The sequence below is a fragment of the Poecilia reticulata genome, chromosome 14, assembly GCF_904066995.2.
Source record: "Poecilia reticulata chromosome 14, P_reticulata-male-v2, whole genome shotgun sequence".
Classification (NCBI taxonomy): Eukaryota; Metazoa; Chordata; class Actinopteri; order Cyprinodontiformes; family Poeciliidae; genus Poecilia; species Poecilia reticulata.
Window position 1 is genome coordinate 5207496 of NC_088843.1, and position 27210 is coordinate 5234705.

General features: G+C 36.9%; 3 protein-coding genes across 4 annotated transcripts; 2 read left to right on the plus strand and 1 right to left on the minus strand.

Annotated features, from left to right (window-relative positions):
- Nucleotides 1–3400: 3400 nt before the first annotated feature.
- On the plus strand, nucleotides 3401–5668 carry LOC103461362 (claudin-4-like). Its single transcript, XM_008403668.3, has one exon. It carries the CDS (start codon nucleotides 3814–3816, stop codon nucleotides 4789–4791), a length of 978 nt encoding a protein of 325 aa, XP_008401890.2. The 5' UTR covers nucleotides 3401–3813; the 3' UTR covers nucleotides 4792–5668.
- Nucleotides 5669–6425: 757 nt separating this feature from the next.
- mettl27 (methyltransferase like 27) lies at nucleotides 6426–10866 on the minus strand. 2 transcript variants are annotated; one of them, XM_008427399.3, is made up of 6 exons: nucleotides 10758–10866; nucleotides 9603–9739; nucleotides 8707–8835; nucleotides 7090–7225; nucleotides 6836–6928; nucleotides 6426–6737 (listed from the first exon to the last, which is right to left on the minus strand). In XM_008427399.3, the coding sequence occupies exons 2-6, from the start codon at nucleotides 9720–9722 to the stop codon at nucleotides 6535–6537; spliced, it is 681 nt and encodes a 226-aa protein (XP_008425621.1). In that variant the 5' UTR covers nucleotides 9723–9739; nucleotides 10758–10866; the 3' UTR covers nucleotides 6426–6534. The 2 variants fall into 2 exon arrangements, with proteins under 2 accessions (XP_008425621.1, XP_008425622.1); XM_008427400.3 differs by having other exon boundaries at nucleotides 10764–10843.
- A 273-nt stretch (nucleotides 10867–11139) lies between these two features.
- On the plus strand, nucleotides 11140–26457 carry nf2b (NF2, moesin-ezrin-radixin like (MERLIN) tumor suppressor b). The gene is made up of 17 exons (XM_008427398.3): nucleotides 11140–11469; nucleotides 11670–11785; nucleotides 14856–14981; nucleotides 15094–15216; nucleotides 15294–15377; nucleotides 16628–16696; nucleotides 16786–16868; nucleotides 16942–17017; nucleotides 17102–17239; nucleotides 18071–18145; nucleotides 18214–18327; nucleotides 19477–19599; nucleotides 19709–19926; nucleotides 21590–21692; nucleotides 22437–22567; nucleotides 22660–22831; nucleotides 23773–26457. The coding sequence occupies exons 2-17, from the start codon at nucleotides 11696–11698 to the stop codon at nucleotides 23818–23820; spliced, it is 1773 nt and encodes a 590-aa protein (XP_008425620.1). The 5' UTR covers nucleotides 11140–11469; nucleotides 11670–11695; the 3' UTR covers nucleotides 23821–26457.
- Nucleotides 26458–27210: the final 753 nt, after the last annotated feature.

Consider the following 27210-nt stretch of genomic DNA (forward strand, 5'->3'; position numbering starts at 1 on the left):
GTGTGTTATTTAGGAAGAACAAAAGGAGCTACACAAGCATGAATGATAGATACTTTAGCAAACTGGAGCTAACACAAGCAGCGAACTGAAGGAACCAAAGAAACCAGCAGCAGCAAAGCAGCTATGCAGGAATGACTTGACCAAGGTGACAAAGAAAATCAGAAAGCTTCAGCGCGTTACACCCCCTCATTGTGGGACAACAAAGGAGATTCTGCTCTATTATATTCTATGAAGACATGTAAAAACATGTTAAATGGAAAATGTGCTCCCTCTAATTAAAGCACATTTTCTGTAAAAATTTTTATTGCTGAGCTTAATTTCCCTTAGACTTCAATACCAAGACCTCTTTTTAGATTTTTAATACATATTTTATATTACTGGGAGCACAATGTACTTTAATACTTTATTTGTGTGTATATGTATATAGAGCTCTGGAAAAAATAATTAAGAGACCATTAAATGATAATTTTTCTCTGATTTTACTTTTTCTAGGTTTATGTTGGAGTAAAATGAACATGGCTCTTTTATTCAATGAACTCCTGACAACATGTCTCCTAATTCCAAGCAGAATTATATTATTTATTTGCAGAAAATGAGAAATGGTCAAAATAACGAAAAAGGTGCAGCGCTTTCTTCAAATAATGCAAAGAAAACAAGTTCATATTAATTTAGAAACAACACTAATGTTTTAACTCAGGAAAAGTTCAGATATTTGGTGGAGTAACCAGGAAGTTTTTAATGGGGTTCAGTGCAGTGGGCTCTTCACTTTTTCCAGAGCTGGATGTGTGAATATGGGTATGTATAATTATTTAAATTAATTATTTCAACTTAACAAAGGGCTGTGAGACAATAAGCTATTTGGAATATGTCACATATTCTACTTGGTTATGGTGTTCAAATTTTTATTTGCCATTGGGAGATGTATGTTATTAATTAACAAGTGGGACGCGAGGTATCATATGCATATTAAAAACTAAAAGCAATGCAGTAGGGCATCAGTTATTGCTGCAAACCAATCCGCCCTTGGGATATGAATAAAAACTGAACTACAGTGATTTATAAGCTAACAAAAAGTATTTTAAAGTTTATTGTCTGAGCTACAGGAAGCCAGTGAAAGGACTTCAGAACTGGGCTGACGCGCTCCATCCTGCTGGTTTTAGTCAGAACGCCAGCAGCAGCTTTCTGGATCAGCTGCAGCTGGAGGATTGATTGTTTTAGGAAGACCTGTGAAGATGCTGTGGTAGTGATAAATTTGATTAGAGAAAAACACATGGATGAATTTCTCAGGATCTTGCTGAGACTTTAGTCCTTTAATCGTAGAAATGTTCAGGAGGCGGAATTTTAAATTACCTTTATGTGTCTCTGAAGGTTCAAGTCTGACAGAAAAATTTTCTATAGGCTGTCAGTTAATATTAGACAAAAACATATTTATTTAAAGACACCAACACAAACACTTTCTAAATACTTACAGATTCCAGATGATTCCTTGGCTCTCTGTGAACATCCTTTCCTCTTCATTGCACATAAACCCATTAATGGACTAAATTGCATTTATTTCTTTGCATGCGTGAATTACTTGGCTTGCTATAAACATCTGATGCAAATTTCATGTCAATAGAAATATTAGAGATTGCGCTACTCGACCTCTAAAGTGTGGAAAAACGAAACTGAACATCAGAATCTTAAATTTCAGATAGAAATTAAAGTCGACTTTCATCACCAACAAGGTGTTGAAATAGTTGAGCAAGACCAAAACATTTTTGTTTACAGACATATTTCATTAAAAATATGAAAAATATATTTCCTAACATAAACATTGACCTGATCAATAATTATTGTACCTGCTATCAATTGTTAATCAGTTACTTAACATCATGCAAAACAAAAACTTTTGCATCATTGTTTATATTTTCAGAAAACTCTCTTAATATATATTTTTTAATTTTAATAGCAATTGAAGTTTGAAAGATACTTGTAGGAGCTATTTTCCCATTTTTTGGTTAAATCTTAGAATTTAAATTGTTTAGTTTATTCTTGTTTATTTCTTAGTTTATCATTAGAATTTTTGTTTAATTTGCCGTTTAGAATAAGTTCTTTGATTAGGAATTCACTTAATTAGTTAATTAATTTCAGGTTGGGATGTGGGTATTTCACGGTATAAATAGGTGGGTCTTAGGTAGCATATTATGCACGTGGGTGGTCATAAGGTTTTTTACCAGCCTACAGAATCGGCCAATAAGTCATATCGGTTTTTATTGTCAGTCAGAGAGCAGGTGCAGGAATAGGAGCAGAAGCCTGTAACCTTTTGCCTGATCTGAAAAATAAACCGAAAGAACTATATTTTGACTTTTGATCCTTTTTTGCTGCGTAAACCAGAATCCACGGTGCATCAGGTGACTATTTGAGTTTGATTCACCTTTTCTTTAGATCACCTTTGAGTTTTGAGTTTTTTGATTTTTGAATTTAAGTTCAGAGACAAATGGTCACTACAATATTTTTTGAGATGTTACAAAAACATGGCCTCTAGATTAATTTTTTTTAGGTTTAATTCGATTATTCCTTATTTATCTTTGCCTCGTCACGACATCCATCTTGATTTTCTACAAATACTCATAAAGATCTTCTGTAAAGTACCGAGTTTCTGTCGCTACAGTTTATTTAAAGCATGGGAAATTTGAGCCGAAACATTCCAGACACGATTGAGGAAAAACAGTCTGGAAAGCTGTTGACAATGGCAACACCAAACGAGGAAATACGAGAGATACGAAGGAAATTTACAGCCGTGTACAAGCAAATGAATTACATCTCAAGACTACAAAGAAATAAATATAGAAGCTATCGCTGATAGCATTCCAACGACAAAAGGAATAAATATAATTTCAGGCTGAATTGAAACATTTTACTTTGTGTGTGTGTGTGTGTGTGTGTGTGTGTGTGTGTGTGTGTGTGTGTGTGTGTGTGTGTGTGTGTGTGTGTGTGTGTGTGTGTGTGTGCATATGTGAGGGTGGAAAGGTGTTTGTTGCATGTTTTAAACCAGTTTTTCTTCTCAGTCGATGCTGCTCCAGTCAAGCCGGTTTTGTCCCAGGAAACTGACGTTGGCATGAGAAACACAGCTGCTCTGAATCCCTCATAGGTAAATTACAGCTTTTTCTTTTTGGTTATTCAGCACAAATGTAATGTGTATCATAATAAATGAAGCGTGAGGCCATTTCACCAAAGCAAGGCCAATGCTCTTAATTAGATCTCAATCTCTCTACTTTGTTTCGTTAATGTACATGTAAATGAATATTGGTTTTCACCTAAACAACATAATTCAAGCGAGACAATGGGAGTGGGGATGGATCTCTTCTTTCTGTCACCCTCCTCCTCTTTCTTTCCCCGGTAGGATAGGTGTGGCACATCTACGCCTGACCAGTAGCACAGCGACAGCCGCTCAGGTGACAGGAGAGAAAGTGCTCGCTCAGGTAGAGGGACATGTTGAGAAGGAGGAGGACACAAAAAGGGGAGGGACAGTAAGAGATGGAAATATCCTGTAAACAAATGAAGTACAGCTGAACTAAGACACACCAGGAACTTCAAAAAAGGATACCAGAGGAACCGAAACTGTCAGCAGTGTGCGTTGATCACTCCAGATAGGTTCATGGTTACAGGGGAAGGCATGTGAAAGAGGCGGCGCATGTTAAGGACGGACAAAGATAGCAGAGAAGATCAGAGAGTGAGAGAGCGCGACACTGAAGGCAAAACAAGCACCGCAGGGATCAAGAGAGGCTCTTCTTAAAGGTCTGAGAGGATTTTTCCAAAGATCTTCTCATCATGGCCTCGATGGGGATGCAGCTGCTGGCCAGCGTCCTGTGCCTCCTGGGCTGGGCTGGGGTCTTCGCCAGCTGCGTGCTGCCTATGTGGAATGTGACCGCCTTTGTGGGCAGCTCCATTGTGACCTCTCAGACTATCTGGGAGGGCATCTGGATGAGCTGTGTGGTTCAAAGCACAGGATATATGCAGTGCAAACCCTATGATTCCCAACTGGCTCTCAGCGCCGACAGGCAGGCCGCCAGGGCGCTCATGATCCTCGCCATCGTTACGGGCAGCTTTGGCCTCATCCTGGCCTTCGTGGGTGGAAAATGCACCCGCTTCTTGGATGAAGAAGGACGTGGTGCGAAGGAGAAAGTGGCCATAGCAGCAGGGGTGGTGCTGATGATCACAGGGCTGCTGTGTTTGATCCCTACGGCGTGGGCGGCCGGGACGTTGGTGAAGAACTTCTACAGCACATCTATAGACGCTCAGAAGATGGAGTTCGGAGCTTGCCTCTACATCGGCTGGGGGGCAGCGTTTCTGCTCATCCTGGGAGGAGGTCTGTTCATGAAGTCCTCTTGCCCAGGCAAAGCCCACGACACGGACAAGAGCCCCTCAGTTCGCTATGTGGTAGTCCGATCCTCTAACGGATCCTCCCGCGCTGGCTCCCGTCTCACCAGGGTGTCAACGGCGCTGGCTCAACCCATCAAACCCATGTCGCCTGGTCCCCAAAGCTTCGTGGCGCCAACCGCCAATCCTCAGCTGTTCTCAAGGCTGGGATATGACGTTGAATCCCAGCACAACATGGGAGAGGATTCAGAGAAATCCTGGGCTCCGTCGACAAAGTCTCAGATGAAAAGGCCTGAGTCGAGAAAGTCCGAACTCAGCGACGCGCCATCAACAAAGTCCCAGTTGAAACTAGCTGCACTGGATGAAACTTTATCAGCTGCCAGTGAAAATGAAGACTCAGCAGTAAACCCAGCGAAAACTTACCTGTAATAGAAGAAGGAAGACTTTAGTTTACATTTAGTTTGCAGTCAATGTTTTATAGATTATATTTAGATATAATTATTATTTGTTGTGTTTAATGTGAAGGACTTTTATCAAAATGAAGGAGACAAAATTTAAATTTAGCATTTTGTGCTTGAACTGATTGTCACAAGTAAAACAAGTGAAGTATGTACAACTTGTGATGAATGAACTTGTTCAACTTGAATTGTTTGTTTTAACTTGCCATGTTAAAGTGAGATATTACACTGCATCAACTGTTTTTAGGGTTTTAATGCACTGAATAAATTTGAATGTAATATTTTACCTCAGGCTTTTGAGGTTTTTTTTTTTTTACCTTATCTAACAAATACACAGCAACTTGAATGACTATGTTTGATTCTTTTTACTTCATTTATATTACTTTATACAGTTAAATGTGTGGAAATAAATGCTCTCCCTGTTACACAACAAAGGTTTCTGTGAATACTTTTCACTTCAAAGCATCTAATTGTGATTATGTTTTTATTTTATTTAAACATATAACAGAAAATGTATCTCACGTTACAATAAATTGACAAAATGTGAATGAATATAACGTATATTGTTTTCTTACTTGTCATGAATTAAGGAAAAAATGGCCAGGGGAATCACCTGGACTCCCGGTCTTGCTTTGGTAATTACAAGCTTCTGGACAAACTGGTTTGACGGAGATCACAACAGAAATGTGTTTTGTTGAAGGAGGAAGAAGCATGTTTGCAGAGGAAACTTCATTGAGTTTCAGTGAATCATGTTTGGGTTTTTTTGATTCAAATGAAAAGCATCATAAAGACAAAATGCATGTCTGTCGTCCAGAATGTCACAAATAAAGTTTGTTATGCTTACTGTATTATGGTGATACATTCATAAATAACCATGAGAACTTCTAATTTTTACATAAAAGTCAAAAGGCAAACTTTGAATAAACCATAACATAAACAGCCAGAGTTTATCTTTGCATTATTTATTTGTATTTATTGACTTAATTCTTTAAAAAATTCTGCTTGATGTGTTTGGTGACGCTTGGATGTAGAGTCACACCTCAGGGCTTTGTTATTTAGCCAAACATTGTTTCAGTGACGTCTGGAGAAACGTTTCTATAAAAAGGTGATGAAACAGTGACACCTGGTGGTTGGGAAACACATTAGTCTCTCCAGGATTTTAAAAAAGTTTTGACCTCCCAGATTGTTTATACATCAAAAACCCCATTATTTTAATGATATTAAAGATTAATATTTACAAATAATCCGTGAAATAAATCAAGCTCATCTGCCACCTCCCAGTGTTGCTATGGCAATCTGCAAAAGTGAACCGCAGTCAGAAACACCCAATCAGAGCCAGGAGGAGGATCCTAGCGCTGTCGATCACCCTCGTGTACATGTTGTTGAATGTGAATAGTTTTCGATATTAAAAAAATATTTACAAATATTTTAATATTATTTGAATATTCAAAATGTTTATATTTAAAATGTTTAAATGTTACAAAAATTACAAAGTACAATGTAATAATATTTAAATAGTATAATTATATTTTACTCAAGTCTTAAAAGATTCTTAAGTAAAATAATATAGGAGTCATAGTGTAACAATAATGAATAATGCAACAATCAGGTTTTATTTCAGTTTAATACTTCTTTTTGACTTTGTGGTGAGTTCATTTTAATGAAAAAATATCCCACTTTGACAAGTGTTGTCACATTTCCTGGTATGATTGTGTCACAGTTTCTTATAGAGGTATACAACTCCAGATATGTAGCCGTCCTCCTTCTCTGATACAGCCCTCTCCCAGTCTTTGACCTCGGTGACCTCTAAACAAGTCCAGAGCTCCTCTTCCTCCATCTTCCTCAGCTCGCTGTCAAGAGCAGCTTTGTACTCCAAGTTATCCTGGTTACATCTGGTTGTCATGCAAATGAAGCCACCTAGTGGAAAGATAAAACAGCGCAGTGAAGAAATTACACATTTACCACAAGACAGAAGAAATTAATTTAAAAAAGTAATTAAAAAATGATATTCTGACCTGGTTTGGTGGCATTGCACAAGTCTCTGGTGGTACTAATAGGGGCACTACCAACACTTAACGCTCCAACAATTACAACCACATCAAATCTGCCTGCAGGAGGTAAACAGAAGCTCATCATCCTTAACATTTAACTGTTTTTAAAAAGTCAGAATAGTCACAACTTAAATGTACAGAAGCCACAAGCAGTGAAAGTAGAAACCATCATAAAGGTCACAGAGACTAATGAGATGACAGGATGTTGGTTTAATTACCCCACTGTACGGGGAGAGGCTCCTGTCCCAGCATGCACTGCTTCAAGTCCTGGTACAAGCCGCTCTGTCTCGCCTTGCCCAGCATCACCTCGCTTCCATCCACACCCACAAAATGTTCAAACCCGAGTTTTTTCATCTGTTCAACAAATGTCTCTGTATCAGTCTCATAGTGTATGATAGTGACTCTGTCCTTAAACAAGGAAAACAAAGCTCTTAGTTTGAAAGACATCAATATTTGTTAAAAATGATGTAAAATTTTAGTTAACCATATGTAGTTTTTTAAAATATACTTCTATATTTTTAATATTAAAAAATATATTTTTAAATTTTTTTAGTATAAATATATATATATATATATATATATATATATATATATATATATATATATATATATATATATATATATATATATATATATATATATATATATACATATATATATATATATATATATATATATAACCACATCAAATATACCTGCAGGTAGATTTGATTTGATGGCATATATATTTTTGTATTTTAAAATGTAAAATATATATTTTTAAATATACTTTTTATATATAAATAAAAATAAACACATTTTAATATTAAAATCTATTTATAAAATATACAAATATATTTTAATATTAAAAAGTATATAAATATATTTTTTAATATTAAAAATATTTTTAAAATGTTTTAGTATTTTCTATATATTAAAAAATGTAATACTTATATTTTTTTTAAATATTAAAAAGTGCAATAACCCAGCTGCATTCATATTTACACCTCTAAATTAATGCTTAATTTATGATTCAATTTAAGCATTCAGTGCTCGGTGGTAGCAATTTATTGTCTTTCCCATTAAAGCTGCAACAGGTAACTTTCATAAAGAAAATATATTTTTTACATATCTATTGAAGTTATTACCTTGCCGTTAAAGTATGGTACGACAAAGATAATCTGTGAAGAAACTGCCTCTTCTGTCTTCTCCTAATGCTCCCAGAACTAATGATAGACAACCAATCAGAGCCAGGAGGCGGATCTTAGCGCTGTCAATCACAATCCTGTGTGACACTGATGATCTTTCTCTCCCTCCGCTCCTTAATCTCTGCACAGAGATTAATGTGCAGAAAAAGCATCAGGATCTGCTGATGCAAATAAACGGTTTTCATATAACTTTAGGTCATTTCTCTACTATAAAAATATTTAGCAACAAGTACATGAGGATGACTGACAGCGCTAAGACTCTCCTTATGGCTGCGGTTGGTTGTTTTTGGTCGGGAGCGATACATTTGGAGATTGATCTTTTCACAGATTACCTGTCTCATAGCAAACTATTACAACATGGTGACAGTCTCAACAATATGCAATTTTGCTTTTTATAAAAGCAAAATACTGCAGCTACTGTGCCCACATTTTTTGCGAAAGTAAAACTTCACAGAGTGAAAGAATATCTGTTCAAGAGGTCCCATTAATTTACTCCAGATTCAGTTCTGGACTCTGGAGAGGCTACTGAACGCCAAAATTAAACCAAAAAGGTGCTTCAACAAAACTGGCCTTTTATCTTGATGTATAGATTTCTTAATGCCTCGTTTCTTTCTGTCTGTGTATCTCATTAGTGTAGCTACTACTCACGTGTTTGGCCACCAGTCCGGTACCACACGCCACATCCAGCACGACGGCTGCTTCTCGCGCGCTGCTGAAATGGGACGAGATGCAGTCCGCTGCCAGACTCGGTGCACGGTAATCCAAAACGGCCACATCCTGTTTAAAAAATGGTAAAAACTGAAAGGAAAGCTGTTTTCTTTGGTCTCCCACTTCCACATTTAAGAGAAAACACTGTTTTAATATGTAGAAAAATTACTTTAAAGGAATACACTGAACCCAGTACGTGTTAAGCAGATTGAGCAAATTATGCAACGTAAGGTTCGGAACTTTGCAGAAATTATTAAAATGGCATGGTACAAAATCAAATTACTCACCAAATATTAAATCAATTACTCTGAGAGTCTGTGTCAGTTAAGACTTAAAAATGTTGGTGTTTTTCTGGCTGATTTTCTTTTTTTCTTTATGTGACAACTTGAGTCTTTATGTGATAGTGAAGTGACAGGAAAGCCGGCTGTGAGAAACGATGAAGACATGCAGCAAAGGTCAACGAGTCGGGACTTGAACCCATGACGGCCGAGTCGAGTACTGAGGCCTCAAGTGAAGGTCACAAGTGAAGCAAAGTGAAAACTTTTGTCATTTTACCAACATAGATTGGAATTTCGCACCAAATGTAAAATTAATACAAGTTTATCTGTAGTAGATGTAAAAGAAACTTTGGATTAATGTAGTAGGTTAAGTTATTCCTTCACATGTAGCAACTAACGGAAACATAAGACGATTAGCATCAACAGAAATCCAAAAAGCTGTTTATTTGCCACTTTTGTTTAAATGACTGTTCATTAATCTTAATTTTAGCATTTAGCTTGTCATAGCTATTAAACCGAGAATAAGAAAATAAACCCACCCAATGAGTCTTTTCTCACCTGTTCGTAGTTTTCTGCCCAGCGGTTGTAGAAGCTGATCTTCTCTTCTGATGTGGAGCTTTTATGAGCTGACAAGACAGCAGCTTTTACGCTTTCAAATGTGTTACTGTCAGCAGACATTGTACAAAAACCTGTCACTAATAGTAAAAAAGAAAAACACAATTAATGAACATCTTTAATATATTCAACATTAAAACAGTTTAGCAGCTTTAATTACACTTTATCTTTAAACAACTGCTGGAGATAACAATTTTGCTGATATTTAAATTAATGTAATACTGTTTTTAGACATGTTCGAGATTTACAGGGATGATTACGTTTTGAAACTACATGTTCTATCACAACAACATGACGGAGTAATGTTAAATTCAGCAGCTGCTGAAGATGTGCAAATAAAAGAAGTGTCATAAACCAGTTTTAAACATGAAGTCGCAAGCAATTACCGCCACATCTGCAAGACAACTAATGAGCAGCTGTCAGCCATTTTCAGCTTCTATACTCCCAGCATAACTCCACTGAATATAATATATTATAACATAAATGGCAATAAATGAATATAAATATAATTTATTATCCCATAGTGGGGAAACTCAAGTATACCACCAGCAAGTTAAAGAAACGTGGAAGCTTGCACATTCACACAACGGTAAAGAATACAAAAATAAGAATAAGTGACAAGTTTACAGAATAAGAACAGTAATAATGTGCTTTTTTAATCAATAAATGTGTAACAGAGGGTAAAATCAAGAAATAGCAGAACAGTAAAACTCTATTGTAATATAATGAAACAAAAGCTTCTACAAAATCTTAACCATACTAAATGTATTTTTTATTCTGTCTTTCAAATTAACATAACTGCAATCATCAACGTTATAGAAAAAGGCCTGTTTGTTGCTTTTTGCAACACAGAAAAACAATTACACCATAATGTATATTTTTCTTTAAAACTATCGTGTAAGTAATATGAAACAATTGTATTTTGAGTTAAGGTCATCATAAAATAGGAATTTCTCGTCATACAGTGCAAGATTTTATACACAAAAACAGCTTCTCCCGACTCAGTAAAACATAACACATTTAACTATAATGTTGTCTTCTTTCTTGTGTAGTGATATGTAAAGCCCGCTTCTATTTTGTATAAAAAGACAGACGTACATTTACCAAAACTAGCCTCGTTGTTTGGTTACTGTTTATTCAAAGGTTGCAGCGAACTGCACCAGGAAGCGAGATGCATGGACTATGGGTTAACTTTTCCCTCAGTGAAAACGCTCAGGATCTGAGGCGTTTAATTGCAACTTGCTATTCCAAATATCCACAGGTTTTTACTAGAACTTCCGCTTTAAACTCTTAGAATATGTCTTCATTTCTTCAATGATATTTCTATAGAAAAACTCATTACCAAAGTAGTTTTTTGCTTCGGTGTTTTCTCCTACATTCACTGATATTTCAGTGTAAAGCTGATATTTCCGACAGCATTGAAGCAGACACAGGCGCAGTGGCTTTCCTGACTGTTGTTCATGTTCCCACCTGTAGAGCGACTGGGAGTCAAAACAAAAATCTTCTGGAAACTCCTTCTGATTTTGAACAGTCTGCTAACAAGCTAAACACGTAGCACCGACAGCTTTAGCAAGTTTTTTTTTTCTAACTTTAGGAACAAATATATCAGATATAAGTCCACTATGGAGGTTTCGCTAAAGTTTCGCTGTTTTTATAACTTGTTATGGACGGTTTTTGTGTCTTAGCTGTTAGAAAAAGTAGCAGTTTTAGTGAGGAAAGTTAGCTTAGCATTGGTCGCTCCAACACAAACACAAAAGCCCATCCTCCCCTCAGCCTTGCTGGACGGGCTCAAGTTCAACTCTGCTCCCTGGTAATTAGGCCTCATCTATACGTCTAATACCTTATATTTTCCAACTCAAAGCAGCTCTCCTGTGTAAAATCGACTGAAAATATTAGTTTTCGAGGCGTGTTATGTAGGTTATTGATATGAATTGTTTTAGATGGGTTATTACACTGTGTTGAGTTGTGATTTACTTATTCTTCCTTGAACGCATCTCATTGTTTCCACAGTTCTCCAATCTGGAAACACTATCAAAATGTCGATCCTGGGACTGAAGAAGAAACAACCCAAGACTTTCAAAGTTAAAGTCGTCACTATGGATGCTGAGATGGAGTTCAGCTGTGAGGTTAGGATTTCTTCCCACGACCTCTTTTCTGTCTGTCCTTATGTTTAATTGTACATCCCACACATGAAGTAGTAAATTAAAGAAAGACAAGAAACACAAACATTTGTATAGGATGGAAATGTTGGCTATATAATGCCATGACTTTATCCAGCTGAACAGAAACAAAACGGAAGTTATTATCTTTGGACCTAAAGAGGAGTCCAAAGATAACTTATAATAACTGATCAGGCCCGAAATATGTCACAAACACATAAAGACAGTTACAAAGTCAGCCTTCTGTCACCTGAAGAACATTTCCCAGATTAATGTACCAGAAAGATCTAGAGAAACTCATTTATATGTGTATCTGTTGTTGCATTGATAACTGGCACAGTGTCTTCACAGATCTACCTAAAAAGAAGCAGCATTCAGGTTCTATGCACCACAAATCTGGAACAAACTCCCAGAAAACTGCTAAACAGCCAAAACACTGAGCTCCTTTAAATCAAGCCTAAAACCCACCTGCTCTGAGTTACGTTTGAGACATAATGAATGGAAAATAATAATATTAATATTATATATAATATTATAACAAATAATAATTTGTTTATCCGGACACATTTTGAGCAGGATGACTCTCCAAAATGTTTTTATAAAACCTACTATAGTCATTTGTTTACATTTTTCAATTAAAGAACAACTTTTAATGTAGTTTTAAGGTTTAATACATATTCAATTTAAACATTATGTCAATAAAAGCAAGTACTTTGAAGCCTATTGACAAAGAATAAAGTCTTATAAAAACAAAATATTCCTGTCGCATTACACTATTAATGTAATTGTCTGTGCATATAACATTGCTTAAAAACACACAAAAACTTAAAATGTTGCTAAATTCTTTAGTATTTTGGGATCTAAAGAGCTGCAGGTTTCAGACTAATACAAAATGGCACAAAAATAAATAGGAAGGAAAGTTATACATTATTTAATTTTATTTATTTTTAAATCAGACAAACTGTAGCACATATATGTCCTCTCTCCCTGAGGCAATGTTTTATTGAACAATCTCTTTTTTTTTCATAATTAGAGAGCAATTTTTCCCCATTTTTTCTAATTCCATCTGTTTTGGACTAATCTGCTGTTAGGATTTCTTTTTCCATGTTTGCTGCTTCCTTCCCAAATCTCTCAGTATAATACATTCAGGTTTGTGGTTCTAATGAGAAAAAGAAAAGGTTAGCATTAATCCTTTTGCACTCCACAGTGTCGGTCATGAGCTGCACAAGCATTTCCTCCACACAAGTGTCCGCTAAAGAGAAAATCGAGAAGACGAGGAATCTTGTTGCAATAAAAAATGAAGCATACCTCCTGAAACATGACATATAATCTTCTTGGAGGTGTATTAGTCAGGTTTGGCCTGGGGAAATTGGTTCTGCAGACTTCTGTGTCTGCGCATGTCCTGACTCATCTTGTTTAATGATCAGTCATAGATGGAAGTGGACAGTCTGACTCTGAACTACAAACGTCTGTCTGCTGTTTGGAGAGAAAGAAGGGAATAAAACATCATCCACTGCTTTTCTGCTGCTTCATCACTTGAAAAAATATTCTGTTAGTTTTTATTTATCCATCATACATAAACTGTAGATTATGAACATGCCACTTCATGTTAGGTTATTATTTACAAGTTCAGAACAACGTAACATTTGATTAGTCTGTACTAAATAAGAACTGCTAATGATTAGTCCAAGGAAGAAGTGCCACATATTACTGCAAACGGATGTGCAGTAAACCAACTTGTGGCTTGTTTGCTTAAACAAAGCAGAGAGTAAGTTTGTCTGACAGAGGAAGAAGAAGTGACTCGTCAGGAACAGATGAAGGTAATAATGTTTAGCTTGGAGGGTTTTTTTTAAGCAAAAATCTACAAAAATGAGCGAAACAAAAATATAAAATAAAACAACAATCACTTAGGAATCTATCGTATTTTCCGCACTATAAGGCGCACCTTCAATGAATGGCCTATTTTAAAACTTTTTTCATATATAAGGCGCATAGAATAGACGCTACAGTAGAGGCTGGAGTTACGTTATGCATCCACTAGATGGAGCTGCACTAAAGTGAATATCAACAAAACAGTCCGACTCGGGTCGGCGAGGAGAGCCTTCCGCTACTGGGCCTGGGCCGGACGATGGTGACCCGTCTCCGTTTGCGCACAGCATGTTGGTGGAGAACGTGGTGCTAAATGACCTGCAGACGACCTGATTATCAGGTCGGTAGGTAGATAGGTCAGTCAAACTTTATTAACAAACCAGCGTTCTGACAACTATCCCAGCATGCACCGCGCGCTTCTTCTTCTACAGGGAAAATGAAGTCGGCGGCTGCTTACCGTAATTGCTAGACCTGTTGTGGCTCAATATTGGTCCATATATAAGGCGCACCGGGTTATAAGGCGCACTGTCGGCTTTTGAGGAAATTGAAGGTTTTTAGGTGAGCCTTATAGTGCGAAAAATACGGTAAGAATAATTGGAAATTGCTAAAGAAGAGAGATTTATTTAAGCAAAGAAGGCGAGAAACAAGGTCAAAGATTCAAACTTGTTGGGTGAATAACCTAAATAACAGACGACAATAAATGTGTTGTGGAGCTCATACGTCTATTTAGTCAATAATTTAGCAGCCAACAGGGTTTTTGAATCACTTATTTTATCATTTGATTCAAATGCAGTTAATTAATTATAGACCCTTCAATTGAAGTGATTTTACATTTTAAGCCACTTTATTTTAGGTATTTTATTTAAGGCAAATAAGTAATAAATTCAAATTTTTTAACTGAGCTGGTTGATACTTAAAGTCGGATGTGCTTGGTATCTTAACTCCCAAGTTTTTATCTGTTTAAGTGCTGATTCCACTTCCATTATTTTGCAATCCTGTTATAAATATTTTGTTAAAAACGAGAAAAGCTTGTAATATAAATTCAAGTGTTATACCTAAAGGTTCCTGCAGGGGGCAGAAGTGCCACTGGCTTCTTTCTGCTTGTTCCTGAAAATCTCAGAAAAGCAACTGCAGGAAAAAGGTTTTAACGTCGCTCTGCTTGTCTCAGGTCAAATGGAAAGGTAAAGATTTGTTTGACCTGGTGTGTCGCACCGTCGGTTTGAGGGAGACCTGGTTCTTTGGACTCAGATACACGGTGAAGGACACCTACGCCTGGCTTAAACAGGAGAAACGGGTGAGTGAAGCGCTTCATCAATAAAGTCTGACTGTAGCTGCTACTTCTAATGAAGATTATTGGTTACTTGAGCCCAGAATTGTTTTCCTCTTAATGTGTTTTTTCCAACAAGGTTCTGGATCAGGAGGTTCCTAAGGATTCCCCCATAACGTTTCACTTTCTAGCAAAATTCTTCCCTGAGAAAGTTGAAGAAGAACTGGTCCAAGAAATCACCCAACACCTATTTTTCTTACAGGTAGCAACAAAAATATAATGCATTTTGTGTGTTTTTGTGTAAATATCATAAACTTGGTGTGAAACTCTTATTTTCAGGTGAAAAAACAGATACTAGATGAAGAGATATTCTGTTCCCCTGAAGCTTCAGTGCTTTTGGCCTCTTATGCTGTCCAGGCAAAGGTAGGAGGACAATGCAAAGCTACAGACATTATTTTTAAATTTCAGACATTTTGAGACGTAAACCATAAAGGCTGATGATCAGTTCGCAAATTTAAAGTTCTTTGAATGTTGTGTCTTATCTACTAAGGGTCAAAATTATATAAAAAAGGCTTAAAGGTATATAAATAGTCCAATTTAATGGGTGAATAATATTCTTTAGCAAGTTTCATTTGTAACACAAATTCCCACCAGATTGGTAGATTTTATACAAAGTGGTTTTTTTATTTAGCTTTTAAGCATGTTGTCAGGGTGAGATTAACTAAGGCAATGTCAGCGTTTCACGGAATCAAAAGGGCAGAGAAATGAATATCATAAATTGTTTATAGTGTGATGAAGTGTTTTTACGCTGCAGAAATGTTTTTATTCGTTGAAACCAGGAGCTGGAGTTGTAAATTAGTAAATTGCTTCTCTGTGTGCAGATCGGGTCAATTTATTAAACTTACGTTTGGATAATGAAGAATCAAATCTAAAAACAAACAACAAAAAAAGAACAGTTGAGGTTTTTTTGTTCTAGAGGCTGAAACTCTCCCAATATATCTGCTTTCTTTGCAGCTAAATAATGCAGCATGCTTATTGTCTTAACAATTAAGCTTCTGTTTAATTGTTAGAGAAGAAGCTTGTTGATGGGTACAAAAGACAAAGAACAAGATTAAGGAGCAACTTACAGGATATAATTAATATAAGTACACTGCTCAAAAAAATAAAGGGAACACTTAAACAACACAATATAACTCCAAGTAAATCAAACTTCTGTGAAATCAAACTGTCCACTTAGGGAGCAACACTGATTGACAACGGGGACCCTCGTCGGGTCAATCAGTGTTGCTTCCTAAGTGGACAGTTTGATTTCACAGAAGTTTGATTTACTTGGAGTTATATTGTGTTGTTTAAGTGTTCCCTTTATTTTTTTGAGCAGTATATAAATAATCTGGACTGTATATGTGGATTAGAAGAAACTACAGAGAAAATTTAAATTAATTTATTCAATTCTTGTTTTAAAAATGATTTGAACTTGTTTTTGTATCATCATCACATCCTGGAAGTATTAAAAGATCAAAATTGAAATTAATGATTGTATAAACATCTAACCTAAGACATGATATACTGTTTAAATTAATAGATAAGTATATTCTGTTTTAATTTAGACATAGTAGTATGTCTAAGAGCCACATTAATGCTTTATTTTTCTTATTTCTTAATGTCCATCCCAGTACGGGGACTACGACCCAAACTTTCACAAGCCGGGTTTTCTTGCACAAGATGAGCTGTTGCCAAAAAGGGTAAGCATGCTAAGCTAAGCTACGTCCAGACGTCAGTGAAAACAGGTTATTTGTTAGATTCCTGATTGTTTTCCATGGGAACATCTCAGGTACTGATGCAGTACCAAATGACTGCGGACATGTGGGAGGAGAAGATCACAGCTTGGTACGCCGAACACAGAGGCATCGCCAGGTACGACTTCCTTTAAATTAGCAACAGTTTACTAAAGGTTTGGGTTTTAATTGCAATGCCTCTTTCTGCTCAGAGACGAAGCAGAGATGGAATACCTGAAGATCGCCCAGGACCTCGAAATGTACGGTGTTAGCTACTTTGCCATTACTGTGAGTGTTGATGACTGCAGCACGACTAAACCGGTCCACAGCGCTAAGAACAGTTCTTAACCTGTAGTATTGTTTAATGTACAGCAAAATAAGAGAGACACAGACCTGTTACTGGGTGTGGACGCTCAGGGTCTCCATATCTACAACCCCAACAACAAACTGAACCCAAACAAGTCTTTCCCCTGGAGCGGGATCCGCAACATCTCCTACAGCGAGAAGGAGGTGAGTGCACAGACTTTTAATCCGTTTCTGTGGGTTTAAGGAAATAACTTTGACACTTTTAGTACATTTTGTCACATTACTACCACAACATGGTGCTCAACTGCAGTGGTAGGAAAACAAAAAGTCATTTTTTATTTTTAGTTGGGAATATTTTGTTGCAGTTACACCTGCTCAACTTTTGAAAAATTTATAGTTAATTGTTTGCCCATTTTTCTTTTCAAAATATCTAAAATTTTGCTAGATTGGATAGAGATCATCTGTGAACACTAACTCTGAAGATTTACTACGGATTCTAAATTAGATTTCAGTTTAGACTTTGACTAGGACTTTGTAAAAAATGAACATGCTTCAATCTAAACCACTCTATTGCAGCTCAGGGTGTTTGATTAGAGTCGTCAAACTCACTTTTATTTTGGGCCATATAGAGATTATGAACATTCTTAAAGGGCCGGTTGTGGTAAAAGGTAACAGAAGTCATTAATAAGCTCTGTTAATGAGTAAACAGCCTGCTGTGCACTTAAATAATACCCAACATCATTACATTGATGTAATTTGTGAATAAAATAATTCTGGCTTTAATTTGATCTTAGAAAACTAAAGTCAGAAAAATTCTGGTGAATTCTGAAAAAAAGAGAATTCTAAGGAAAAAAATCTGAATTTATTTTCCTGTGGCCCTGTTCCTCTTCTGTTGAAAACTGCTTTCATTTAACTGATAAAATACCATTTAAGCATTCATCAGTAAAAATCTAATTCTGAGTTTTTACTTCCAAAGCTAGGATTACTGCAGGAGAGTTTTTGTAATTTGTAGTAACCGAGCCTCCGTTCTTGCAGTTCACAATCAAACCTCTGGATAAGAAGAAAGATGTCTTCAAGTTCTACTCATCCCAGCTGCGTGTCAACAAGCTGGTGCGTTTATTTTTGTAGCTAAATCACTTGTCTGTGTTGGCAGTGAATGATGTTTCTTTGTGCTTCAGATCCTGCAGCTGTGCATCGGGAACCACGATCTGTTCATGAGGAGGAGGAAGGTGGACTCCATCGAAGTGCAGCAGATGAAGGCTCAGGCCAAAGAGGAGAAGGCCCGCAAGAAGGTTGGGGGGGAAAAATACAGATTTTAATTATGAATGTTTAAAACGCTGGATGGAGGAATAGGAAAAGAAATGTGTGATTCCACATTTTATTCTTGCTTTTTTCCCTATTTGCTTTTCCGTCTTTCTGCTTTTCCTTAATTTGGTCTTTTTCTCCTCATTTCCTCTCCATCATTTGTTCCTTCCTTCCTCCTTTCCTTCCTTGTTCTTCTCATTCCTGTTGTCTTTCCTCTTGTTTTTCTCTTTTCCTCACAGCTACTCTTCCTTTCTTCCTTCCTTCCTGCATTTTTCTCTTTGTGTAACTTTTTTTCCATGCTCACTTCTTTCCTTCCTTCCTTGATTATTCATTTTCTTCTCTTCTTTTGCTTCCTTCCTTCTTATTCTTACTTTTTCCCTCCCTTCCTTCTTTGGTTCCTTCTTTTAGTTTTTCCTCTCTACCTTCTTTTATGTTTTGTTCTTTCCTTTAATCCCTTTTTTGTTTCTTATTCCCCTCTTGCTTTCTCTCCTTCCTTTGGGTTTTTCCAGTTTTTGTATTAAAACTTCATCTTTTCGTCATTCTGCTTGTACTTCATTGTCTTTTCTCCCTATTCTCCTTCCTTCCTTCCTCCTTTACTTTTTCCTTCCTTGTTCTTGTCATTCCTGTTGTCTTTCCTCTTGTTTTTCTGTCACTATCCTTCCTTTCTTCCTTCCTGTAATTTTCTTTTATCTTTATTTTAATGCTCACTCCTTTCCTTCCTCCTTTCTTTGTCTCCTCTTCCTTGCTTGCTTCATTCTTTCCTTGATAAATTCCTTCTTTCAGTTTTTTCTCTCTACCTTCTTTTATGTTTTGTTCTTTCCTTTAATCCCTTCTTCTGTCGCTGTATTTTTTCTTCTCCTGCTCTTTCCTCTCTCTCCCTCATGTGGATTTTGTCGGTTTTGTATTAAAAACTAATATCAACAGAAATATCTCCTCTAAATTCACTGTAAATGTTTGTGTTCATAACTTAAAAATGATCCAGACTGAATGGTTTGAACTGATTTACTCAAATCACTGAGTAAATCTGTGATTTGAGTCCAGGATTGGATTTTGACTTGAAAAGTGTTGAAAACGTGACGATCCACTGTGTTCGGTTGTGTTTAATTCTGAGTCTTTGGTTTTTCTCCTCCATCTAGATGGAGCGTCAGATCCTGGCTCGGGAAAAGCAGATGAGAGAGGAAGCAGAGCGAGCGAAAGAGGAGATGGAGCGAAGACTTTTCCAGCTGCAGGACGAGGCGCGGCTCGCTAACGAGGCGCTGGTGAGATCTCCGATGTTTCAGACTCAGACTACGCGTGAGCGAATGAAACGGTTAAAAATCACATTCCTGAATCATGATTCGTATTTCCTGTCTTCATTTGTTCGTCCAGCTGCGGTCTGAGGAGACGGCAGACCTGCTGGCAGAAAAGGCCCAGATCGCTGAGGAGGAGGCTAAGCTTCTGGCTCACAAAGCTGCAGAGGCTGAGCAGGACCGACAGAGGTTAGAGGTCACAGCCATGAAGACCAAGGAGGAGAAACGCCTGATGGAGCAGAAGATGAGGGAGGCGGAGCAGCTGGCTGTAAAGCTGGTGGAGCAGTCAGAGAGGAGGTGTGAAATTATCTTTACTACTGCTGCTCTGAGTGTTTTACTGTAATAATTACTGCTTTCCTCATGGCTTTTCTGCAGATGTACCATTTATTACATGCTTGTATCTATTTACAAAAGATGAAGTGGCAGGAAACTGTCCTAATTAAAGCCTAATCACAGATATTAGCTCCTGGTGTCTCTTTATAAGCTTCAGTTTTAAATGAAGAAGCTTGTTGAAGCCTGTAGTTGTGCTTTGCTTATATTTCTGGGGAAAATAAAATCTTTTAACACAGATTGTAGCGAATCTATGTACCACAAGCTGTTTCCTAAAAAGGAAATACTATGATGTGTCACAAACTAACCGAACTGAAAACTAACCGCACCGCGTTTGTGTTCATGTTGGATTCAATCTGTGATTTTAGACCCAAAACTGCAAATATTTAGTTTTATAACATTATGTGCATGTTTCTTTTATATTATTATTTTGAGAGAAAACAGATTTTGTTTCCCAGGATTTTAGATAAATTGCCTTAACTTATGAAAGAAATTCTCCATTTGTGCTGCATTTTAAAGATGCTAATAAATGTGTCCAGAGGTCATTAGAAAAAATCTCTTTAATGTTTTTATCTTTACTTTTTAAGTTCTTTTTATTTCTCTTTCTCACTGTTTCCGTTTTAATGATGTAAAGCCCCCCGGAAAACGTCCCAGTTAAACGACGTTTAACTAAAGTTCTACTGGGTTTAAAGTCCCAGTTGACGGCGTTTTAACTAAAAACCTAGAGGTTGGAGTCCTTGTCCAACGGTGTTTTTGACTAAAGTCCCAGAGGGTTAGAGTCCCAGTTAAACGACGTTTAACTGAAATCCTAAAAGGGGTGCAGGTTTTAATGTTTTTATCTTTTTTTAAAATCCCTTTCTCTTTCTCACTGTTTATTCAATGTCACATGCTTTTTTTTATTTTAATTATGTAAAGCACTTTGAAATGCCTTGCTACTGATATGTGCTATACAAATAAAATTTGATTGATTGATTAGAGGTCAACCATCCCCAATTCAAATCAGGCAAAATTAGTGTCAAATATTTGTGCTACGTTTGTGCTGGTTAGTGCAGCAAAAATGTTAATTTGTGCTGCTTTTATTTTGAAGATATTAATGAAATGTATAGGTCCCCCCACATGACTCAAGTCAAACAAAATTGGTTTCAAATTTTTGTGCAAAATTTTAATTGGTGTTGCCATAATTTTTAAAGATATGAATAAAAAAGGTTATCAGAGGTCAACCAGCCGCCCTGCTCACATTTACAAAATCAAAAGAATGTGGTCTCAATCATCTCAGCTACGTGTGTGCAGCAAAAAAAAAAAGTTTGTTCTGCTTTCAATACACTGATGATGACCTCTGCAAACTTCTTTATTAATATATTTAAAATGATCGCGGCACAAACAAAAACCTTTGCTGCACAAACGTTTGACAGTGATTTAGTTAGATTTGAAGAAGGCAGGAGTAGAGGCAACTTCATTTGTTCCTACTTAATAAATGTGTCCAAACTAACACTAGTATTAATAAACCATTATACTGGAACTAATCAGGATTTTATTTGAAGGTTTTTATCTTTACGAGGGGAACCAAAATGATGTATTTCCTGCAGATTAGCTGAGCGGTTTTATTGATCTGTCAGTCGTCTGATTCCAGGCTGAAAGAAGCAGATCACCTGAAGCAGGACCTGACAGAAGCAAAGGATGCTGAGCGAAGAGCCAAGCAGAAGCTCCTGGAGATCACCAAAACAACATACCCGGTAGTGATGCACGTTTTAAGTTGTTTTCACATTAATGCGCTCCTCTTTGTTGATGTTTTTTGTTTTCTTTTGAAGGTTATTACTTAGCCATCAGAGTGCACTTCTTTTAGTAGCTGATGCCTTTGATTAGCTTTTCTGCTTTTATGGGTATTTATGGAATTAGAAAATGAAGACAGTCTGATTCATCAGAGCTGACTCAGAGATTTTAAAAAATGACAGAAAGAGAGAGGAAAAAATACATTTTCTGTAAAGACTATTAATACTTAAATGTAAACAAATAGGGTTTGTACACTGTGAAAACACAAAATCTTATTATTATCTTATTAGATTATTTTAAGTAAATTATTCCTTAATATTGATGAAAAATTACTAGATTCATTGGCAGATTATTTCACTTATGACATGGGAAAAATGTCGGAACTAGTAATTTTTCATCAATATTAAGGAATGATTTACTTAAAACAAGCTCCTGTATCTTGCCAAAAACTTACTTGTAAGTTAGTTTTTCTTATTTCAAGTGTAATACCATATTTGCACTAAAAACTATGCGGAAAAAACACTTGGCAAGAGAAAGAATGAATCAAAAAATATTGTAATAAATAGTTTGCATTCAATCGGACCTTGAGCTGCAGCGCAGCAATAAAAGAACTGTGTTTTCATTTGCATTCAGGATAAATGTAGCATATGCTAGCATGATAGTTTTCACAATCAGAAAGCAAGTTGACATGTGTTTGTGTCCTTCAGCTCATAGCTGCGTACTCTGCTCCGCCTGCGCCTCCCGAAGCAGCCGACTTCAGCTATGATTCAGCGTCGTCGCGCCTCGACTTCAAGGACTCGGACATGAAGAGGCTGTCCATGGAGATCGAGAGAGAGCGGTGAGGCGGCGGCGGCCCAAACACGCGACGCTTCACCTGTTATTTAGGAGACGACTCAGCTCTGATGCTGACGCTGCTATGCATTTACACAGGCTGGAGTACATGGAGAAGAGCAAACACCTGCAGGACCAGCTGAAGGAGCTGAAGTCGGAGATCGAGTCTCTGAAGCTGGAGGAGCAGCAGCAGCAGCAGGCCAGCATGTACAGCCTCCCTGCAGAGGCCAGAGGTTACGTCCCCGAACCTGCATACATACCTCACAGCAACGTGAGTGTGCCAACCGATCTTACTCTGATTATCGGCATCGTGGAGGATTGGACTGTTGGAGTGTTTAGGAAAGTAAAAGAGCAAAATAAACTATCAAATGTTTTTGAAATGTTTCTAAAATAGGGATGCGCTGATAAATCTGCACCGATTTTGTTAATTTTGGGACATTGGAGATCGGTCGATACTTGCATGTGAAGCGAATTGTATCTATTTTTGCTATATTTAGGAACATTTCGGACAAAACAAATTGGTATCAATCAAAATTATAATCGTCAGGTCAGGTTTTTCAAAGATCGGTTATCGGCGATCAGTCAGTAATCTGCAGTCGGTGCACTAATATTGTCGGCTTTCTTTTTTAATGAATCTCTATGAATATCGAGAACATAGCCAGAGTTCCTACATAGTAAATGGTAAATGGACTGAACTTATATAGCGCTCAATCATTTTTGACCACTCAAAGCGCTTTACACTAGAGTCACATTCACCCATTCACACTCACAAACGCTCACACATTCATACACCGATACACAGCTCGGTAAGCAACTTGTCTGGAAAATTAGTCTGGAAAATATTAAATATATCTCATGACCAGCAGAAAGGAAAAGGAGAGTTTATTTTAAATGATTATGCCTTATAGTTTAACATACACAACATCTGTGGTGTAAAAGGCAAATAGAAAATGGCACTAAAGAGGTTCAATCTAAGGAAAACTAATTCTAAGTTACATTAAAACATGCTTTATTATTAGTAGCAATCAACCTTTACAGTATGAGGAAGTTTCCTTTTCAGATGCATATTGTAAATGTGCTTTTAGGTTATTAAAAATCTTAAGATTTAAACTTATTTACATATAATAAAAACCTCCTGAATGAATGTTTCCACACAGCTGTTTTGTTTTTCTTAGTTTTCCTCACAGATTGTTTGTGTGTCTTGATTTGCAGCGAAACTCGGCCTACATGTCTCAGATGGCCTTCTTTGAAGAAGTGTGATCGCTGCGTTTCCAGATGAGACAAAAGGGCATCTGCAGCTGTGAATTTGCCTTTTTTCTGTGTTGTATCGTTCCTGACTGGGAGCAGCAGCAGACAGAGACCTGCCACCGCTCTGTTTGCCTCGGAAAGACTTTGGATCTGTCCAGACAGACACTCCTCGCTTTGCTGCAGCAACTTCACCATTTCTGTTACATGCAAAGAAACAGTGACACAAAGGTCATTAGTCCAGGATGTGGGGCTGAAGTTTTAAGTGTTTTGCAGCAGCTTTAGATGATCAAATGCAGAGGGATAAGCCACAACATTATGACTATCTTCCTGCGATCGAGTCAGTTGATCAGTTTGTACTTTGGAAATGTGGAAAACAGAATATGAGGGTTTTATGGTACGTGATAGCGCGACTGTAGGAAATCAGAGGAGCGCTACAATGAGGGAGTAGTTTAAAAGTGTCGGCTTGCAATGTTCCAGGTAGAAGCTAACATCCACTCAAAGTGAAACATAAACTAGATTTTAACTGTTCCTGTTCTGACTAGATATTTAACTACTCTTCTTATCAGAGGTGGAAGAATTCATTTAATTTTTATTTTTAAGTATAGCTTATGAAAGCTAGAAGCGTTCTTGCAAAATCATAAAAACTAGTATTTTTGTCTAGTTTCTAGACAAAAATATCTTTGTCCACTTGAAATAAGACAAAACTAACTTAGAAGTAACTTTCCAGCAAGATACAGGAGCTTGTTTTAACTTATTATTGATGAAAAAGTATTTGTTTCATTGGCAGATTATTTCACGTGTAACATAGGATGACATTTTTTATTTTCTCATCAATATTAAGGAATTATTGACTTAAAGCAAACTCAGATTTTTTGCCGAAAAGTTTACTTGTAAGTTAGTTTTTATTGTTTCAGGTGTAGTAAGATATTTTCACTAGAAACTAGAAAAACACCCTTGGCAGGATTTTGTGTTTTTTGCAGTGTATCCAGTCCAAACCCAGTTTTGATTTGTGTTTGGGTCATTTATTCCACCACTCACCTCTAGGTTTCATACATAATACTCAATTATTTGAAGGGAACTTAAAAAGGAAAAGAAAAAAGAAAGCACTTGAATCCTCCAGGCATATTTTTTGTCTTTTGCACAAACTTTGTCTTTTCTGGCCATTAAAGTTCCTCTAGAAAGTCTTTTGACATCCATTTTTAGCTCGTTGTGTTTACACAAAGGTCCAACTGTCTTCCATATGAACGCTAACATTTAGGGGTTTTTTTCTCGACAGACATCACATGATTTCAAGTGTTTCTCGGTTATTATTCACGATGTTATGGCTTATATTCACCACAATGCTTTGAACAGGAAGATTGGAGTCAAATTTAAGAATTTTAGTCTTTTTCAGATGAACAAGCAGCTTTTGAATTGCAGGCTGATTTAAAGATAAATAATATGTTCGCAAAGATGCTATTGAAGGTGGCATCAAACACTACAGCAGTTCCCTTAATACTTACTTGCGTCGTCATTGCAGGCGCATCATAAGGGAGCGACGATGTGTAACAGTGTTTAACTCGGGTTTTTGGCCTTCATTTTTTATTTATGTTTTATCTCCTGAACCGCCTTTACTGATGCCACACAGGTGCCTTTTAGTGCAGAGGTTAGATTGTTTTGAGCTTGCGTTGTTATAATTTGTACTGCTGACGTTCCTTGAACTTTGCCTTTTCGCTATGACTGCAAACACTAACGTGTTTCTGAGTGTGTTGTTCCTCTAAAATGAACACTGCAGAAGTCTTTGAGTGACATTGACCCGGGGTTTAATATCTTAACTTATCTACAGATTAGAAGACTGATGACATTTCCTCCTCTTTATATGCAATTCTCAGGATTAATGTTGGAGACAATCAAAGCTGTTAGACTCTCATTAGTTTCCCCCCTGAGTTGAACAGTGGAGTACAGAGTTCACATAGTGAATTGTAGGCAGTAAAAACTGCTAAGCTGTGAAAAGTCTTAAAGTATTTACATGTTTGAAAGACTTTTGCCAGCTGTGGACACACTGCATCTCACAAACTAAACTAAACTTTTTGACGTTTTGGTTCATTAAAGCCTCGTGCATCTTTCTTTGTTAGGACCAGCCTGTCTGACTTATTTATGCGGTGAACAGTGACAGATGAGGGGCCGCCGTCGGCCTGCCAGAGAGCAACGCCAGCCTGGGTCCCGTGTAAATTGATTCTGTTCAAATGTGCTTCTGCTCCCAGGTTGATCAGATTTATCTGGGCTGCAAATGCACTGTCACATTTCTTGAAGTTTACAGTTTAAGGGTAAATGTGTTTTGTATTGATGCTTTATTTTTCTGTATTGTGTTATAAAATCACAGGTTTGGAGTGGTAAAAATATTAGGTCAGTACTTTGTAACCTCAAGTCATGTTGTCTTTGACATTTCATTATGGCAGTAATGACTCCTGGTTGTATCTGTTTTTGCTTTGCTCCATGGTTGTGCACTCATTAGGCGTCTCTGGTGATAATAAGAGGATATTTCTCCCCACTTAAATTGTCAGTAAGCCGCTTGAGTGACTTCATCAAAGCTACACTGTTATCACACCAGAATGTTGTCAAACATTTCTTGTATTCTGCATTTGAATATCATTAAAAACAGGAATACGGCCTGGTAGTCTCATGTGTTTGGTTTATGGTGGTTTGAGGAAAAAAAAAGATAAATTAAGCACTGAGTTAATTTAATCTGTTATTTATATGACTGAAATGCAGTATATTAAAAAAACATGTAGAGATCCAAACCTGTCACTAAATTATTAATTTCAAAGTCTGAAATATACAAAATAAATACTGAAATGTAGTCATGCATGGATATGAAAAAGTATAAAGTTCTTCTGTTTAAGTTTCTCTGTCATCTAAATGTTTCTGGTTATCAAACAAATGTTAACATAAATAAACCAAATAAATACAAAATGCTGCTTTCAAAACCAACTTCACTCTGTGAAAAAAAATGTTCCCTTTTTCATCACAAATTAACAATAATCAATCAACTTTATGGGAAAGCTGGTTACACCAACATACATGCTAAAACAAATGTATCTTTATTTTATTCATAAGTTCTATGGGGAAAAAAGTTTTTCTCTAAAATAAAACTAAAAACAACCATAAGAAACAGAGCAGTGCTTTACCCAGGCAGCATAAAATCCATCCATCCATTTTCTTACGCCCTTGTCCCTCAGTGGGGTCAGGAGGGTTGCTGGTGCCCATCTCCAGCTAGCATACCAGGCGAGGGGTCACCCTGGACAGGTCGCCAGTCTGTTGCAGGGCAACACAGACAGACAGGACACACAACCAGGCACACACTCACACCTAGGGGCAATTTAGACAGACCAATTAACCTGACAGTCATGGTTTGGACTGTGG

Bases quoted from the DNA above. Each gene is read 5' to 3' on its own strand.
- nf2b (XM_008427398.3), top strand. From the start codon at position 11,696: ATGTCGATCCTGGGACTGAAGAAGAAACAACCCAAGACTTTCAAAGTT. The intron at 15,378-16,627 runs GTAGGAGGACAA...TGTCCATCCCAG, and splicing joins CTTATGCTGTCCAGGCAAAG to TACGGGGACTACGACCCAAA. The intron at 22,832-23,772 runs GTGAGTGTGCCA...CTTGATTTGCAG, and splicing joins CATACATACCTCACAGCAAC to CGAAACTCGGCCTACATGTC.
- mettl27 (XM_008427399.3), bottom strand. From the start codon at position 9,722: ATGTCTGCTGACAGTAACACATTTGAAAGCGTAAAAGCTGCTGTCTTG. The intron at 8,836-9,602 runs GTGAGAAAAGAC...TTTTTTAAACAG, and splicing joins GGGCAGAAAACTACGAACAG to GATGTGGCCGTTTTGGATTA. The intron at 6,929-7,089 runs GTAATTAAACCA...TACCTCCTGCAG, and splicing joins GCCTCTCCCCGTACAGTGGG to GCAGATTTGATGTGGTTGTA.
- LOC103461362 (XM_008403668.3), top strand. From the start codon at position 3,814: ATGGCCTCGATGGGGATGCAGCTGCTGGCCAGCGTCCTGTGCCTCCTG.